This window comes from Coffea arabica, chromosome 2c (genome assembly GCF_036785885.1).
Source record: "Coffea arabica cultivar ET-39 chromosome 2c, Coffea Arabica ET-39 HiFi, whole genome shotgun sequence".
Classification (NCBI taxonomy): Eukaryota; Viridiplantae; Streptophyta; class Magnoliopsida; order Gentianales; family Rubiaceae; genus Coffea; species Coffea arabica.
The window spans coordinates 62,453,375-62,472,803 of record NC_092312.1 but is presented as its reverse complement, the minus strand read 5'-3'; the positions used below and the strand labels follow the sequence as shown (position 1 = coordinate 62,472,803).

The window sequence follows — 19,429 nt, the reverse complement described above, 5'->3', positions numbered from 1 at the left end:
CCGAAATTTCAGTAACTAACGAGGCAGAACTCTGGAATGTTGTAACTTCCTGAATTCCTTGCTTTGGGTTCTCTGATCCCAAGTGTCGCGCCCCATTTTTTGATAAATAAATAAATGGTTTTAAAAAAAATGTATTTGTGATTGGAAAATGAATTGTGATTTAAAAGAAAAATGGGTCTAAATGGGGGTTTGAGAATGCGACGATTTGACCCAAAATTATAGTTTAAAAAGGGTTTTTAAAATAAAAAATTGGAGTCGCCACTTGGTAATGAGTTAAGGTGTACCAAGTCACCTAAAAAATGAATTTTTAAAGAAAAAATAGGAAAAAGTAGTAAGAAACCCCTTTTAAACGACTCCTAGTCCACGTAAACCAGCGAAAAAGGTTCGGGAGTCATATTTGACGAAGGGGAAGGCAAGGATAAAAATCCAAGGCACCCCTTCAACCTAGCCAAGGCTAGTTGCGTGATTTAATCAAAGATTTTCTTGTTTTAATCAAAGAATTTGTTACATTTGGATGTGCTACATGAATGCAAACCCTAGACCTAGGGGGAGATGAGGGAAATTTCTCTTCAAAGGTTGAGTGGTGCCAATCACATTAATTGTGAAGCCCAATAATGATCCTTTGGAGAGGTCACGAATAATGCGAGTGGGATGCAAATGAATGGAATGCATGTATGCAATGTGAGGATATGAGTTTGAAAAAGTAATAAAAGACAATAAATATGTAAATGAAAATATGCACGTGAGTGGGCAAGGTACGGTATGTGAAATGATAATATGAAGTGCATGTGTGCAAGTGATGATAAAAGTGTTCGTGTGCAAGTGAAGAAACATAAAGGTGCACGTGTGCAAAGTGGGAGGAAAAATGAAAGTGTGATGAGGGTATAAAATGGTAGAGTGGATTTAAAAATGCATGAGCCTAGAGAATTCATGCATATTGGGTACGGGTAGACCTAAATCGTGACTCAATTTGCCCTTTTATAGAGGGAATACAAGCGTGCTAAGGCTTAGAAAAAGCCACACTCGTCTATATCCCATATTTAAGGGGACTCTCAAGCAAATAAACCCTATAACTAGCATGAAATGCAAAAAAAATCCTAAAATGGAGGGAAAAGGGGTTCGAGGGGCATGCAAAATGATAAAACTAAAAAGAATGCATGACATGTAATGAATCATGCAAACATGTACTAACGAGGGGAAATCCCTAAGGGTCTAGCGTTGGATTAGCTCATTCTATGAATTCCGACTAGCGTTGGACTAGTGGAAACGTACATTCATCCATCACATTCATTCAGGCTATGGAAAGCGAGTAGACATGCCAAACACTTATAAACACATAGCATATAACATTTAGCATGCTCGACTAGATGCAACACGTAGTAAGTAAGCATGCAAGACACATAAGACAATTAAAGCCCTAACTATTACATTTGCTAGCTAGGCACATGACTTCGATAGGTCTTCATTGAATGCTCCTCCAAGCCCTATCTATTACATTAGGGAGACCCTACTACAATCTAAAAGGGGGGAAAGGAATAAAATAATTAAATCCCTAACTATTACAAGCCAAGAGGTGTACACATACACCATAATGAATAATTTAAATAAAAAGCAAAAGTAAATGAAATAAATGAAAGGAATTAAAGAAAAACAAAGGAAGCAAGTAGACATGCAATTTTCACGTAGCACGTTGGATCACATAGGAGAGACAAAAAGGGATAAAAGAAATTATACCGCTCCCTTTTGTAGTGCTAAATGGAGTGAAATCACTTATTTATCCTCCAAAATAAAAGAGATGGTCAACGTACCAATTTATTTGGAAAATTAAAGAAAATAGGCAAAAACAAGCTCACTTGGCCACAAAATTCACAAATTCATGCATTAAGTACAATCTAAACAAAACATGGCAATTAATGAAAGCAAACAAGCAATTGAGTTGAAAAATTGAAGCTGCCAAGGACCCAATTGAAGACATTATTCAATTAGTTGGGTCAAAGTAGAACAAAGGAGGATTTGAGGGGTTGGAATGCAATTTTTGGAAGTCATTTTCATGCCAATTCATGCAAACAAACGTAGAAGCTCTTCTGCAATTTCTGCCGCAACTTTTGCAGCTTCAAACCATATGTATTTCATACCAGAAAAATACACAAAGCTTATTGTTTGCCAAACCAACTCTACTAATGGCTTAACAAACTAAAACTTAGATCAAAGAAGCAAGATCATCAAATGTTTTTCCCAGCTTTAACCTTAAAACTCTTACATTTAAACACAAAGTTCAGAGGGAGAAAAAGTGCAGAAATCTGGAACATACTCGGCAACTTGGGTTTCCCTTCCAGAAACCACAAGAAAAAGCTACCAATCAAAGCTACCAACTTGGGTTTCCCTTCCAGAAACCATTCCAAACGAGCAAAAGCTACCAATCAAAGCTAAAAATCTGAGTTGCTCAACAGCAAAAGAAATGAAACAACAATGCATCAAAGGACACAGGCCCTTATATGCATCAGGAAACATTACAACCATCAGCAGTCTCATGATGCAATTGAATGGAAAAAATGCAGCAGGGATGGAAAGCAAAAAAAAATTAGGATAGAAATGCATAATTGAATCACAAATCACAGGCTTTAAACAAACTAAAAGCTTTAGCAACAAAACCAGAAAATCTTTTTGACTTACGAACAAACAAAAAACATCTCAAAGCAGGAACGGAACATGCCATTTTCCTCATTGGTTTCGTCTGCAGCTTTTCTGATTTTCCTGTTTTGTTTTTAATACAAGTATGCAAGTTCCTCTTCACTAAACATAACTAAAAAACTGATCCAGACATCAAACTTTGAACTTAAACAAAGGAATCACATAAATTCCATTCATCCAAAGTATGCAAACCTTTCAAGATTTTCTGCAATTTTCTGGGTTCATGTAGCTTTTCTAATGATTTAAAACTTAAGCAACCAAAGCAACCTCAACACTAGACCTTCCATTTCTTTATCAAACACAAGATTAAACATGAAAACTGAAGTGCAAAAACTCAACTAAAAGGATCAAACACAATATAAAAATGCGGCAGATTTTTTCGTTACACTTTTGAAGGGAACCAATGTTAAATGACCTGGCAAATTCAACAATGTCATATCATGAGCTTCCAACAAACTTTCAGATTCAAAATACATCAGAAATGATCCATATTCATGCTAAAATCTGACCCAAATAAACCAGAAACCAAGCAAATGAACCAGAGACAGCAAACAATGACAAAAATATCCAACAATTACTAACTTTAAAACTGCTGCATTTTTTGTGCTATCGCAGCCTACTGTTGTGCCGCGGATTGGTGCTATGAATTGCAGCCAACACATGCGTATGATTACCACCAAACATACAGCCAACCATCAACAAAACAAAGAAAAAGAAGGGAGAAAATGGTTATTTATACCTCTGCTGCAATAAGCTAAGAAAATCAGCGCATATGATCCAGCGTAGACAAGACTGCATTTTTCCTTGAAGATCTTGACTTGAGGAAGATGAAGGCCCGCAAGCTTGGGAGATGTTTGTCCTTTTCTCTCGGCCTTTCCTTTCCAGCTTTTCCAACCGCCGCCTAGATTTTTCAGTCTATCTCCCTCTCTCTCAAAAGCTGCATTTTTTATGTTCAAAGCCTAGCCGCCACCTCTAGTTTCCTTTTCACGTTTTTCTTCTCGGCCCCCAAGCCTCTCTCACTTTTCACTCTTGCTCACGAAAGCTCCCTCCTTTCCGTTGTTTCTTGCTATCCTCCACATCTCCTTCACTCTCGGTTTGCTCCCCTTTTCTCCGGTCTCTGGTTCTGCTCCCTTTTAGCTAAACTCCAGCCGTTGTTTTCTTTTTTTCTCCTCTCTCTATCTCCCAAAACTTCAGTTTTTTAGCCGTCAATCCTCTCTCCCCAAAACTCCCTCTCGCGTTTTCCTTTTCGTTTCTTTTCCCGTTTCCCTTAGTTTCTTTGTTTTGAACGCCAAAAAACTCACCTGTTTCCCTTAATTTTCCCTCTGTTTTTCTTCCGAAGCCCAGCCGTCCGAAGCTTTCTTTTTTTGTTTTTGCCTTGGCCAAAAAGCTTCCACCGACGTCCCCCCCCTCGTGCAATTTCTTCGTTGCTTGTTTCCTCCATTTTCGCTCAGCCCGCCGCCTGGTCCCTCTTTTTCCCTTATGTTTTTTTTTAGCCTCCGATGAAACCTCTTTCTCTTCAATCGAAAACCCCCATTTTCTTGCCCTCTCAGCCGTAAGCCTCCCCTTACACCTTTCCAGATTTTCCTTGTTCCTTTTCTTCCTATAGCCGGCCACCCACTCTCTTTCTGTTTTTGCTCTTTTGCTCCTGCTCGACAATCCCGCCGCCCCTGCCCTCTCAGCTCTCAAACCCTTTTTCTTGCCAGCCGACTTTTTCCTTTTTCCCAAGCCCAGACCAAATCTCCCATTTTTCCATCCGCGGCCCCCTTTTTTTTTTTCTTTTTCCGGTCATCCCCCCGTAACCTTTCCCTTTTTTTTTCTTTTTTTTTTTCAAAAATTCCTTAAAACTTACCAAGTGTCCCTCACCCCTTGCCACCTTGGTGATGTGTTGTTAAAAAACAAGAAGGGACACTTGTCCCACATGCAAATTTCCTCTTGTTAATTTTTCCCTTTTCTTCTTTTTTTTCTCTTTTTTCTGAAATTTAGTATGAAAATCAAAAAATAAAATAAACTAGAACAAAATAAAAATAAAAATAAAATAAAACAAAATAAAATAAAAACCCTAGAATTGAAACGAATAAAGTTAAAATTAAATGAATTAAACAAATAAAGTTAAAAACAAAAATTTGGGTAGGGTTTCCAAATCCATGCAACAACCACTACCCATTACTAATCTTTGAAAAATTAAAAATCAAAGGGAGTAAAATTTGTTACCTCTTGAAGGTTTCTTGAACCCTAGGTAGAGCCAAGGTTTTTCACCAACAATCCACCAAACCCACCACAAGATTGCAATTTTCCTCTAGTTAGAGCAATATCCAAAGGTCTTGAGGGTTGGGTGTGGATCTTTGAGCAAGATTAAGGCCAAAGGTTGAAGCTTTTCCTTCCTCCTTTTGAGCTCCAAATTTCGGCCAAGTAGAGAGAGAGAGAGTGAAGGAGTTGAAGTTTTGATTTGTGGTGAAAAGGTAATAAAAAGGGTAGCTTTTTGTTAGGTAAGAGAGTCAACTTTGACTAGTGGGGTCATGTTGACATGTACTACCAATTTCTTATGGTTTGCTACACTTAATTACTAATCCTCCAAGGTAGTTCCTCTAGTACTACAATTATTCATTCTTATTAGTTTAAAATTAATTCTCCAAATCTCCGATTAGTCATATCAGTGCGACTTTTTAAAAAATTTTGACGCGTAAACGATTAAAGTATAATTTAAATAAAATTCACGCTAAAATAATAAAATTAAATAATACCAATGAAAATAATTTTAAAATAGACTAAATTACAAATAAAAACACGAGTCCTCATATCCTCTCCCCCGTAAAAGAATTTCGTCCACGAAATTCATATCTTGATTCGGAAATAGATCTAGATATTTCTCTCGAATCTCTTCTTCTATCTCCCAAGTTGCTTTCTCTATTTCGTGATTTGTCCATAGAACTTTTACCAAAGAAATTTGCTTATTCCTTAATTCTTACACTTTTCGATCCAAAAGTTTCACTGGTTTCTTCTCATACGTTAGTATCTCGTCAATCTCAATATTTTCTGGTTGTAGTACATGGGAGGGATCTGGATGATACTTCTTGAGTATAGATACATGAAAAATATTATGGATTTCAGACAAACTCAGTGGTAGTTCTAACTTATAGGTCACGTTTACTACACGTTGGAGAATCTTATAAGATCCTACAAATCTTGGTTGCAACTTCTTTCCTCTTCCTGCCATCAAACTTGCTTTGAGAGGAGTGATCTTAAGAAAAACTTGATCTCCAATCGCAAATTCCAAATCCTTCTTTCAATTATCTGCATAACTCTTTTGGTGGCTCTGAGTTGATTGAATCTTTTGACGTATCAACTGCATCTTTTCATACGCCTTCTCAATCCATGGTACTGCAATTGGGTCTAAGATCTTTCTTTCATTTATTTCATCCCAACAAATCGAAAATCTACACTTCTGGTCATAAAGAGCCTCATAAGCAGCCATTTGAATGGATGAATAGAAGCTATTATTATAAGTAAATTTCACCAATGTTAAGTACTTACTCCAATTCTCTTCGAAATCCAAAATACATGATCTCAAAATGTTCTCGAGGGTCAGAATTGTCCTCTCTGACTGTCCATCAGTCTGTGGGTGGTAAGTAGTGCTAAAACTCAATTTAGTTCCTAATATTTCTTGCATCTTCTGCCAGAACCGAGAAACAAATCGAGGGTCTCGATCGAACACAATACTTACTGATATCCTATGTAGCTTTATAATCTCATTCAAATATAACTTAGCTAGCTTCTCAAAGGAGTATTTTATACTAATCGGCAGAAAATGAAAAGATTTGGTCAATCTATTAACTATTACCCAAATAGCGTCGGGACCTCTTTGTATCCTCGATAATTCAGATATAAAATTCATGGTGATATTCTCCCATTTTCACTTGGGTATCTCCAAAGGTTACAATAGGCTAGATGATTTCTGATGCTCGGTTTTAACCTGCCAGCAAATCAAACATGTCTGAACAAATTGAGCAATTTTCTTCTTCATATTCTCCCACCAATACAAGTTCTTCAAGTTTTGGTACATTTTATTTCCTGCAGGATGTACTGTATACCTAGAACGATGAGTTTCTTCTAAAATTTCTCTTTTTAGCCCTTCATCCTTTGGCACTATTATGCGATTTTGAAACTTTAGTACACCATATACTCCTAAATTAAAATATGACTTTTCCCCAATTTTAATTTTCTCAAACCACTTTTGTACCTCCGAATCCTTCTCTTGTGCCTTCTTGATACGATCTAATAAAAAAGATTTCACGACAATGTTCTCAAGGATTATCTTTCTTGGTTCAAGATGAGGGTTTCAAATACTAACATCTTTTAACAAGTGCAATTCTTTAATCATCAATCCAACCACTTGCACTTTACGACTCAAAGTATCGGCTACCACATTAGATTTCTCAGGGTGATAATTGATCGTACAATCATAATCCTCTAAAAACTCCACCCATCTACGCTGTCTGAAGTTTAACTGCTTTTGGGAGAACAAATACTTAAGGCTCTTGTGATCTGTAAAAACCTCAAACTTCATCCCATATAGGTAATGTTTTTACTTCTTCAATGCAAACACTACTACTGTTAATTCCAAATCATGAGTTGGGTAATTTCTCTCCTGAGGTTTTAACTTTCTAAACGTATATGCAATCATTTTATCATTCTGTATCAATACACACCTCAAACCGTCTTTTGAAGTATCTGTGTAGACCACAAAATTATCTTTTTCATTAGGTAAAGATAAGACAGATGCTCTTGTCAAATGTTTCTTTAAATTCTGGAAACTTTCTTCACACTTAGAGCTCCATATAAACTTCCCACTTTTCTTAGTTAACTCAGCTAAGGGTCCCGCTATTTTAGAAAAAATTTTGATAAATCTCCGCTAATACCACGCTAATTTTAAGAAATTTCGAATTTTAGTTGGAATTTTAGTTGCTTCCACTTATAAACTGCTTCAACTTTAGTCGAATCCGCCTTAATTCCTTCCTTGGAGATTATATGACCTAAGAAAATTATTTCTTTCAACCAAAATTCATATTTACTGAACTTAGCATACAGTTGATATTCTCTCAAGGTTTGCAAGACAATTCTCAAATGTTTCTTATGATTCTCCAAAGTCTTAGAGTATACCAGTATATCGTCAATGAACACCACCACAAATTGATCTAAATAGAGTTTAAAGATTCAATGCATTAAATCTATGAAAGCTGCAAAAGCAGTAGTTAACTAAAATGGCATCACTGTAAACTCAAAGTGTCCGTACCAAGAATTAAAGGCAGTTTTAGGTATATTTTTTTTTCCAAAATTCTCAACTAATAATAACCCTACCTGAGATCCAAATTTGAGAATACTACCGCCCCTTATAATTGGTTAAACAATTTATCAATATGGGGTAAAGGGTACTTGTTTTTAATGGTAACATCATTCAAGGCTCGATAGTTTATACATAAACTTAAACCCCCATCCTTCTTTTTAACAAACAACACTGGAGGTCCCCATGGAAAATAACTTTCTCTTATAAAGTCTCGTTCTAGTAAATCCTGTTATTGCAACTTCAGTTCTTTCAATTCAGCCGGAGCCATTCTATAAGGTGTCTTAAAGATAGATGCTACTCCTGGAGTCACATCAATTTTAAATGCTATCTCTCTTTCTGGTGGCAAAGACTCTATTTTCCCAAAAAAAATATCTGGATAGTCCCTTACCACTGGCACATCCTCCAATCACACCTTATGACTAGGAGTATTTATAAGAAAAATCAAATATTTTTGAGCTCCCTTACTCAATATTTTTCTAGCTGAAATTCCTGATATAATGGCAGATGAGGCTAGTCTACCCCTTACATCTAATTTTAGAGTTGTCTTTCCTGGAATACATAGCTCTACTGTTTTCATCTTATAATTCAATTGAGCATGGTAGCGAACTAACCAATCCATATCTAAAATGACATCATACCCCTTAATAGCTAAACTCTTCAAATCGGTCAATAATTTTTGCTCTCCAACCCATATCTCGCAATTTTTATACACCAAGTTAGCAATTAAACTTTGATCTCTAATAGGCGTTGTGGTGACCCCACTTCCCCCTAAGGCGAACCAGAGGGTTGGCGGGCCGTTTGCCTAACTCTCGCCAGGACTCACGCCAGCAAGCTAGTAAAATCCTTCCGAAATATAGCCTAAACTATTACAATATTGATCCTTCAAAATAGACCAATAACTAAGACCACATTAACTTCAGAGATAAAGGTACCTTCAGATAGCGACTCGTCGATTCTTAAACACCTTACGCGTTACAAACCACGGAATAAAATCAAACAACCCCAATTAACAAATTCATACTCACCAAATACATTCTTACAAGCTAATTAACAAATTTACACAAGCCACATAACCAATCTAGGGTTTACACTTTTCCAACTTCAAGTGGCAACCCGAAACAAAACTACATTGTTTAATCCGAAATACATTACAACTACAGAGCTAAGTCATAAGGTTCAAATACATTCATAAGAAAATAGAAGTAGGCTCAGATCTCTCAAATGTCAAGACCTGTCAAGGAAAACAAATAAACGTGGGGTGAGCTAAAGCTCAGTGGTGCCCCAAAACACGCAATTACATAAGGCAAGTAGCAATTATTGATTTCAACTAAAGTAAACAATTAGGAAAGCGTATAACAGCACAAGGTAGGATACAGGGGCTCTCAGGAGTCATTCTTCTCGCTTGATCAAAATTTATCGTAGCTGACCCTCCGTCAACTTTCACTACCTAAAGTTCATGTAGATCTTTTTATTTTTCTTATCTCCGACCAACTTATTATACCCCTGTACCGGGCCCGCACGCCAAACAAGAGAGTGGTAATACTCGAATATACTTTAGGGACTGGTCGAGAAATTCATCCAACGATGTTACGTCCAACAAGAGATTAGGGACTAGTCGAAAAATTCATCCAACGACGTTACGTCCAACAAGAGATTACCAGGTCAGGGTAAGAGTCCTTTCCACCCTTAAGGTGTAGTACACTCCCCTGCCTAGTGATTAACAAGTGCAAGCATGTATTCATGAAAACATTTCAAACAAGTCACCACTCGAACGGCTAGTGTGATAAAGTACACACTGCTCACTTCGATGGATCAGAAACCATTTTTTTTCCAAATATCACATATCAAGTCAAGAAAGCGCTTCAATCAAGTAAGCATAGAACAAGCAGGGACACTCACCAAGAGTGAAGTCACAAGTCAAGCTGGGAATCAAAATCCGCGTCCTCGTTAAATCCTAGAAAACCAAGTTTTATGAACTATAAGTTTTCTATTCAAGTACAAGGTTTAAAAATATAAAAGATTCTCTAGTATATAAATAGTTTATTTTCTCGAAATAGTTCGACAATCCACTTAAGATTAAAACTAGTAAAAATAGCAAAATATTCCGTATAGTTTCCTTATATTACTTTTCTTTCTAAAGATGTAACTAGAGCAACTTTACTTGAATAAGTTTGCTTGCCGAACAAGTTTTCCTCTAGAATAGCTAACCAAGACAATTTTTAAAGAAAGAAAAGGAAACAGAATAAAACCTAGGGTTTTAAAAACTAGTGAAATCATTTTCTAAAAATGGTAAAGCTAATTTAAGCCAGGAAAAAAAAATAACTAGTTGACAATGTATTTCAAAATCCCGAATTTCTAACGTTATTGTATAATACTAAATTTTATCGTTCCATACTGGTGTAAAATATATTTAAATAGCTTGATTAAAAATTGCTCAAGTTCACAGGGCCAAAATGAACTTCACGATTCCGATTCACAAGCACGTTATACCTCAGATTTGCTAATATAGTAAAATCACAATTCAACCAGCAATTTCACTAGGGTTTCGTCAATCATTAGCCCTGGGTTTCAACAGATTCATATCTGATTAAAATTAAACAAATGACTAAGGTTTCATCAATCATTAGCTCTTGTTATCCAATAGGCTCATATCAGATCACAATTAAACAAATAAATTCAAGGCCTCCAGGCAATTCCATCGACTAAACCCCAAGGGTTTTATCCACCAAGTGAAACTAATAACATGTAATTCCAGCAGTTAATTCCATCAAAATTTAACGCTTGTGCAATTCACTCAATTAGCCAAGAATTTCCATCTCAACATTTTAGCCATAAACATTAAATTGTCACCCCAACTTTCACATGCATGACCCTCTTAAAATATTCTAGAGTGAAATCAACAAGTGTGGAATATTTTACAACTTGTCAAACTTTAAATGCAACAATTTGGAATCCCAAAATTCCTAAAGAAAACTGGAAAAATCTTTTCTTCTTCACTCGGCAACACTGGAAAAATTCCAGCAGCTTCATTTAACTATTTCCAGTTCAATCTCCCAACATATCAAGAGTTTCACATCTATATAGCTTACAAGACTTAAGACACGCGTATTTCAGGCATTTCTAAACATCATTTCCAAAGAAAATTTCCAAAAACAAGCTGTAATTCCAGCTTCACTCCCTCGGCACAAACAGAAATTTTTCCAGCACTTAGTTGGTCATAATCCAGCTTTTCTTTCGGCCAAAGCCTTGTATTTGGCACTCAAATCCAGCATGAAACTCCTTAACTAATTAATTAACGTTTCTAGTTCAAAATCAGATTCGGACAACAGCCACATTCATCCGAAATTCCAGAAACTTGTTCAGCTCTTCTCGGCTAATCTTGCATGCAACAGAATCCATTTCATTTTTTATTTTTCTGGCTTAATCCGAGCTAACTAACCTCATGCAAGACTTAATCACTTAGTTTTTTAGTTAGCTAATCACATTTATGAGCTCAGATTACTTCAGAGAAACAAGATTAAAGCGGCAGTTCCATTTCAGATTCTCGGCAAACCCATTTCCTTCAAAATCAGATCTTTCCTCTTATTCAATTCATCATCCGAACGCCTAAACTTCACATGCATGGCCATAAACAATTTAATCTACCTCTGATCAACTCATCTTAGCTCGGAAATTACCTCAAATTGAAGCTTATACACGCGACAAGAAAGCTGTCAAATTCTCCTCCTCTCGGCTCGCGCAAGGACTGCAGGTGTTGGTCCTGGTTGCGGACGGTTGCAGCTGTGGTTTTGATGGCTGGAGCTGATGAAGGTGGTGATGATCAGCAGCTCCCGCAACTGCCTCTTGCTCTCTCTCTCTCTCTCTCTCTCTCTCTCTCTCTGTCTCTCTCACTTAACTTGCTCGGACAAAACAGAAAGGTTGCAGCTCGCGCGGCTTCCTTTCTTTTCTTTCCTCTCGGCTTGCAGAGTGCAGCTCTCTCTCACTCCTCGTCGATGATAACAAGGCAAAGGAGAATGTTGTTGTGGGTTTGAGGTGTGGTAGTGTGGAGAGGAAATGGAGAAAAACCGTGGTGAGGTTGATGGAGTGTGTGGGTAGGGAAATGAAATGTAATCCGGCAGAAGGGAAATGTTAGTGGTTTAAAAGGATTGGCCAATGGATCTTTGGTGTTTGCATGGTGATTTCCGAGATAGTGGGGGGCTATTTTAGTCTTTTCTCGTTTCCTCCAAATTTCCACTTAAGTCCTCAATTCTAGTCTAATTCCAAAATTTATCCCAAAAATAATTGAATGCCTAATGATATACTAATCTCTCAAAGATTCAATTATCGAGATTTTAACGTCCTAAGTGTACCCAGTGTTCTTGTAACGGTTTATCTAAAATATATCGATTTCGTCTTAATTCTAGGGTTCCCGTTAACACTTAACGTTATTAACACTTAAAATTAGCTATCGGAATTCAAAGGATTAATATTAAAACAATAAAATACTCTACATCAAGAAATATTAATTTAGCTTGGTAAAAATTCAAATAGTTTAGTATGTTGCACAATTAAATGATTTGTATCATAAGAATTATTTTTACATACCTAACTAAAACAAATAATAATAAAATTTATTCAAAGTCTAAAATGCACATGCAACAAGTATATATATGTATATATGTATATATATATTTTTTTTTTCAAGGCTCTCACAGGCGTTCTAACCTCCAAGTCATAGGGTAACTTAATTTATTTCACGTCTACCTCACTCATAAATTTAGAGTTTACAAAAGAATATGTTGCACTAGGGTCAATCAAAACCTTAGCTAAACGGTGGAAGATGGGAATCATATCTTCAACTATCTCAGTGGAATCAGGAATCTGTTGCTGGTCCAATGCATAAATTCTAGCCGGTACTTTAGGTCGACTGCCTTCAACACTAGACTGCTTAGATGTTGACTTCTCTGGTTTTTGAGTACTGTCTCCCTCCTTTGGTATACTTAGACACTTTGAGATCTGGTGCTCGGTGCTTCTATAATACAGACACTTTTTCAATTTCTTCCAGCACTCATTTTTCGCATGGTTGGACTTACCACAGTAACCACAACCAACTTGAGGAGTCACGGTTTGACCACCAGAAAGGGTTACTCTCGCTTGATCTTACCCATTGCGGCCTCCTCTTGATAAAGCCCCTCTTAGTGCTCCGGCAGTTCTTACTCCTTCGGCTCCTTTTTCCATTTTAGGAGGTGAGGCACCCTTATATGCTTGTCTAGGAGGGTTACTACGAGCACTCCTTTTCTTTGCACGAAAATCTCTAACTTGCACCTTTGCACTCTCGACTCGTTGCGCTTTCTCTAAGGTCTCAATGAAAATAGAAATTTGGTCTGCTGCCAACTTCTCTTGAATCTCCACATTAACTTCTTGTACAAATCGCCTTATCTTTCTCCTCTCAGTGGCCACTAACTCCGGAGCAAACCTAGAAAACTTAATGAATAGCTCCTCATAGTCAGCCACGATAGAAGTCTCCTGTCTCAACTTTATAAATTCATCATTCCTTTTCTCTTGAATCATGGGTGGGAGAAACTTCTCATTAAATTCTCTCACAAAATTTTTTCAAGTCCAAGAGGTCTGTGCTCTTTTCCCTCTTTTCCATTTTTCCTTAATCACATTCCACCAAACACATGTCGCACTCTCAAATTGAAAGGCAGCGAAATTCAATCGTTTCTTCTCAATGTAGTCTAAAGCGGCAAAGATGTTAACTCTCTCCAACCAATTCTCCGCTATTTCGGGATCAGCGGAGACCCAAGAAACTTAAACAGGGTAAACTTAAAAAATCGCTCCAAGACTCTATCCTCCCCTCTCTCCTGAGCCCTAAGCTGATTAACAGGTTCTAAACCTTGATGCTCTGCTAACCGTTCTAAGATATCGGTCATACAGTTGATAACAGTAGCTACTTGGTTATCCTCTTCGTTTACTTGCCCTTGACTCGGTCCAATTGACGATTCTTGATCATCTCCTTGAGTTTGGGGTTGCCTAATCCCACGCCCTCGGCCCTTTCCACTTTTTCGGCCGTCCATAATCTTAGCAATTTTCTAAAGGTATAGATGCAAGATAATATGCATAAGCAAAGTAAAATGGCGCTTTAATCATGCAAGATGAAAAATAAATAAGGGAAACATCAAAATAAGTGCAAATAAGTACAGCCCAAGGCATAAATTAGAAGTCAGAGAGCAACAAAGTCATGTACATCATAAGTAACATTCAAGTGTTTCAAAAGATAGGTAGCACAGTTAAGAAAAATACAATGGCCTTTGAGCAAGTACCACCCGGACTATTCTAAATAAAACTACTAAATTAAACTAAATCACTAGCTTAGTGACTAGCAAAATCAGAAGTATCTGCTACTTCAGTAGGATCATCTTCCTCTTCAGCACTAGGAGTTTCTTCCTCATTTTTCCCGTTAAGTATCTTGTCATCCACCATTTGCTCGATCAAAGTAACACACTCAGCCATCAACCCTTCAGTCCGGTCTCTAATTTCGTGTACTACCCTAACAAGTTGGCTCTTAGCCTTCTGAAACTGCTCACGAAGAGTCTCAGCCTTTTTCCACTCCTCAAGTACATCCGTCTCTAGTTCATGAATTCTAGCAGTCTGGGCATCCACAGTGGCTCTCAATCCACGATTATCGTCTCGAACTACCCTGTTCTCCTCAGATAACCGACTCTGCTCATCAATTACTGCTAGTACCACATGATTAGGGTACGAGTAAGTTCTCCAACAGTCACAGGGAGGTCTAGTTCGACGAGTTGGGTTCTAACTCCAACGAGCATCCCCAAGCCCCTCTCGATAACAGACCAACGGAAGGCACCTCTGCAACGATTCATTACCACTATTGCTTTCCATGACCTATAATTAAAGTTAGAATCTTAGATGGATCCAAGTATACTAGATAAATTAAGTCTAATCATTTCATACTATCTCACATAGTTTTCACAAGATCAAGACTCCTAACTGTCCACTAATTCAAACTTAGGCTCCGATATCACCTGTGATGATCCCACTTCTCCTTAGGGTAAACTCTAGGGTTTCGGCAGACCGCCTGCTTAACTTTCGCCAGGGCTCAATACTAGTCAAATCTAAACTTAAAAGTAATCAACCAATAACAAAAGTCAATACAAAGAAAAGTCGCTTCCTTATATAATCATTCAAGTCTTACATCACAAAATTTTCAAAAGGTATATCAAATTTTTCAAACTACAATCATCCAAAGTTGAATAGACCATTTACATTCAAATTCTAATCAAAAGGTAATCGAGTCAACTTCTCCAAAAATCTTTCCATTCCAAACTCCAGTTAAGGAAAACAACTACGGGGTGAGCTAACACTCAGTGAGGCCAAGAAAAGCATGTAAACACATAAGTTCAGGCAACAATAACACTTGTACAAGAAATATAGCAAGAAAGTTCATGTAATTCACCAATAATAGTAAAATACAATCAATAAGGATACGGGATCTCTCAGGAGCTAAATTTCCATTGTTTTGCCAAGGCTTGATCCAATACCTACACGTGATGACACTCCGTCAACCGGGTAAGTAGCAAGTCCGTAAAAAAACCCCGCTTACTTGCTCCATCCATCATTTCACCCTCTCGGATCCATAACCAAACACTCACTGGAAGGGCAATACTACTCGAGTATGCCAAACAAGACCTCAAAAGTTCAAGTTTATAATTTTTTCATGGTTCACCAGGCTTCTCGACCAAGCGCATGCCGGCTCGAGTCGCAAGGTTAGCAATGAGTTTTGGGCATCCCCGGGTGTACAAGTACAATTTGACAAGTTCACACAATTCAATTGTTAAGTCACATTCACGCAAGTCAATTGTCTAGTCATGTAAAAGAGAACGAGTGTGATAAATTACACACTCGTTTTGACAAGTCCAAATCACTTAATTAACAAGAAACAATTCAAGTGTTTAGCAATAATTTATGCATTTGACACTTACCAATTGAAAAGCAAGTGAGTAAATAAAGCCCTTTAGTTGTCCGCACTGGGATTCCTTTTGAAACCCTCTTGAGCACCTGAATAAATAGCGACCAACCATCACTCACATATACTGTAGACCGCTTATCATTCAAGGAAGAAAATGCACTTGTTTAAACCTTAAACAACGTTTTAAAAGAGTTTTAATTCATCAAAAATCGAGATTCAAAAATAAGGATTTAAAGTCAAAAGGAAAACTTGTATCATCCATAAAATCAAGTTTAAAACGGACTATTAATCTCAAAAGGAAGTTGGGAATTTTTAAAAGTTCATTTCATGTGAAACCAGCAATTTTCAGCTTTACGCGGCAATACTTGGAAAATCATATCTCGAGTTTGGCAAGTCCAAAAATGGGAAACTTTATACTGTTGGAAACTAGATTCAAAGAACTAAAACTTTCCTGAAGACACATTTCCCACATTCCAACTATAAATCATTCAAATTTCAACTCAAAGTTACTGTTTTATGAAGACAGAGCAGAACTAGTTCTTGTTTTTTGGCAAAGTTTGAAAATTTGGCAAAATTCACAGGTATTGAATTAACCTCTAAAATTTATAACATAGCAAGAGTTTCAAGTAAAGTTTCAAACACAAGAAGCAAAACTAAATTCGCATTTTTGAACAGCAAGATACAGCAGTTTGAAGATGGCTGGATTTCACAATCTGTTCAACAATTTTCCAATTACCAGATTTGACACAGTTTTGAAATCAGATCATATCTAACTCTACACAAGTCCAAATTAAGAATGGTTTATGGTGTTAAAAACTATATTTAAAATACTTCAAATCATCAAAAGACATCATTTCCAAACTCCTTTCACAAGAGGGACAAAATTGAGACACAAGATGCAGCTACACAATTTCTCTCGGACAACAAGGTAAAATAGGTCAGTCCATTTTTCCGATTCACTACGGCTCACTCAAAATGAATTAGCAGGGGAATTTTATGCCATTGAAAAATAGATTTTTAGTACTACAACTTCTTTGAAAACACTTTTTAGAGATTCAAATCACAAGTAGGTCAAATATTCGATCCAAATCATTTTTCTGAAGAACAGGACATTCAAGTAGGACAGCATACTTTGAGAAGTCACAGACAGCACTACACATGGAGAAAAAATATGAAATTTTTACAAACAAATGGCTATGAGTCTAGTTTCAAATGCCACTGACAGCACCTCAATTGGATTTTTCTACACCAAGATATAAGCATTTACTGAGACTGGTCAGTAAAATCCGAAAATCTGGAAACTCATTTTTCACTTGGAAAAACTCCTTTTTCTCTTTTAAAACCACAAGAGTTTTATTCAAACCACCCATACACTTAAGTATGACATTCATACTAGCAATTTTAACATAATTTAAGCATCAAATTTCGCAATTAAATCAAAAAAATTACTCAGAAAAATTTCGGCAGCCCCTTCCCCTTCACCTTCAAGTTTCTTTCCAACTTTCAAGCGAAAACCAAGCTATAATCCACAAAAATACAATCAAACAAGTAAGAATCCTCAAGTCCTCTATCTAAAAGTTCACCTCAAGGCCACTACCTAGGATATAAAGCAAGAAACAAGGGTTTTCCTCAAGTCCTCTAACTTAGATTTTAGGGTAGGGTTTCCAAATCCATGCAACAACCACTACCCATTACTAATCTTTGAAAAATTAAAAATCAAAGGGAGTAAAATTTGTTACCTCTTGAAGGTTTCTTGAACCCTAGGTAGAGCCAAGGTTTTTCACCAACAATCCACCAAACCCACCACAAGATTGCAATTTTCCTCTAGTTAGAGCAATATCCAAAGGTCTTGAGGGTTGGGTGTGGATCTTTGAGCAAGATTAAGGCCAAAGGTTGAAGCTTTTCCTTCCTCCTTTTGAGCTCCAAATTTCGGCCAAGTAGAGAGAGAGTGTGAGGGAGTTGAAGTTTTGATTTGTGGTGAAAAGGTAATAAGAAGGGTAACTTTTTGTTAGGTGAGAGAGTCAACTTTGGCTAGTATGGTCATATTGACATGTACTACCAATTCCTTATTGTTTGTTACACTTAATTACTAATCCTCTAAGATAGTTCCTCTAACATTACAATTACACATTTTTATTAGTCTAAAATTAATTCTCCAAATCTCCGATTAGTCGTACCAGCGCAACATTTTGAAAAATTTTGACGCGTAAGCGAGATAAGTATAATTTAAGTAAAATTCATGCTAAAATAATAAAATAAAATAATACCAATGCAAATAATTTTAAAATAGGCTAAATTAAGAATAAAAACATGTGTCCTCATAAATTCCTGTTAGCTCCCATCTCCTACATGAACAAGTGTGCTCTTTAATGTTCACAGCATAATTGTCACCATATGGACAAGAAACTTCATACAAGTCATCATTCGACTTGAAAGGCAAACATTGTGTTGCCTTATCCATTCTTTTTGTAGTCCTGTTAGCTCCCATCTCCTACATGAACAAGTGTGCTCTTTAATGTTCACAGCATAATTGTCACCATATGGACAAGAAACTTCATACAAGTCATCATTCGACTTGAAAGGCAAACATTGTGTTGCCTTATCCATTCTTTTTGTAGTCCCTTGATGATTCTAGGACAATACATATAGTCTTTCCATTTCTATCAAGCAATGTCTCTATTCTGCTTCATTCTTTGCATCATATACAGCCTTAGTAATTTTATCATTTCAATGATTAGCTTCTCTCTAACATCCAAAATTTTACTGTTGAAATATTCACAAATATTATTCAATAGGACATCACACTTCAAATAGGTGCTAAAGTGAGTTTTACTCCATTGAGATGGTGGTTTATCATCAAACCACTTGGCAGCATCCAAGTCAATTGCTGCCATGTCTTCCATTTTGCTGACAAATTCTGCTGGTGCAGTTGCCTTTGCAGCAGCCCACAATGCTCTCCTTAGAGCTTCCCCTTTGAACCCAGAAATAGAAAAGTTGTTGTGTAAGTACTTTACACAAAATCTATGAGCTGCATTTGGAAAAACTTGACCACAAGCCTGAATTAGTCCCTTGTGCTTGTCACTCATGATAGTCCATTCATAATCTCTTTCAATTTTCAAATCTTCTTTAAGTAACTTGAAGAACCATGTCCAGGATTCCTTGTTTTCACCCTCAACTGTAGCATATGCAACTGGAAAAATGCTATTATTAGCATCTAGTCCAACAGCAATCAATTGAACCCCTCCTACTATTCCTTTCAAAAATGTGCCATCTACCCCAATCAAGGGCCTACACCCAACTAAAAAACCTTGTTTCACTCCATGAAAATACATGCAAAGTCTTTGGAACCTTTGCTGCCCTTTTGAAGTGCCATCTACAGTCTTTAATATGATAGAGCTATCAGGATTAGATTTCTGAATTTCATACAT

The 19,429-nt window shown here is 36.8% G+C and overlaps 1 protein-coding gene across 1 annotated transcript; it reads right to left on the bottom strand.

The window, feature by feature from the left end:
* Nucleotides 1-18,664: 18,664 nt before the first annotated feature.
* On the bottom strand, nt 18,665-19,429 carry LOC140035729 (uncharacterized). Its single transcript, XM_072077079.1, has one exon. The coding sequence runs from the start codon at nt 19,427-19,429 to the stop codon at nt 18,665-18,667; it is 765 nt and encodes a 254-aa protein (XP_071933180.1).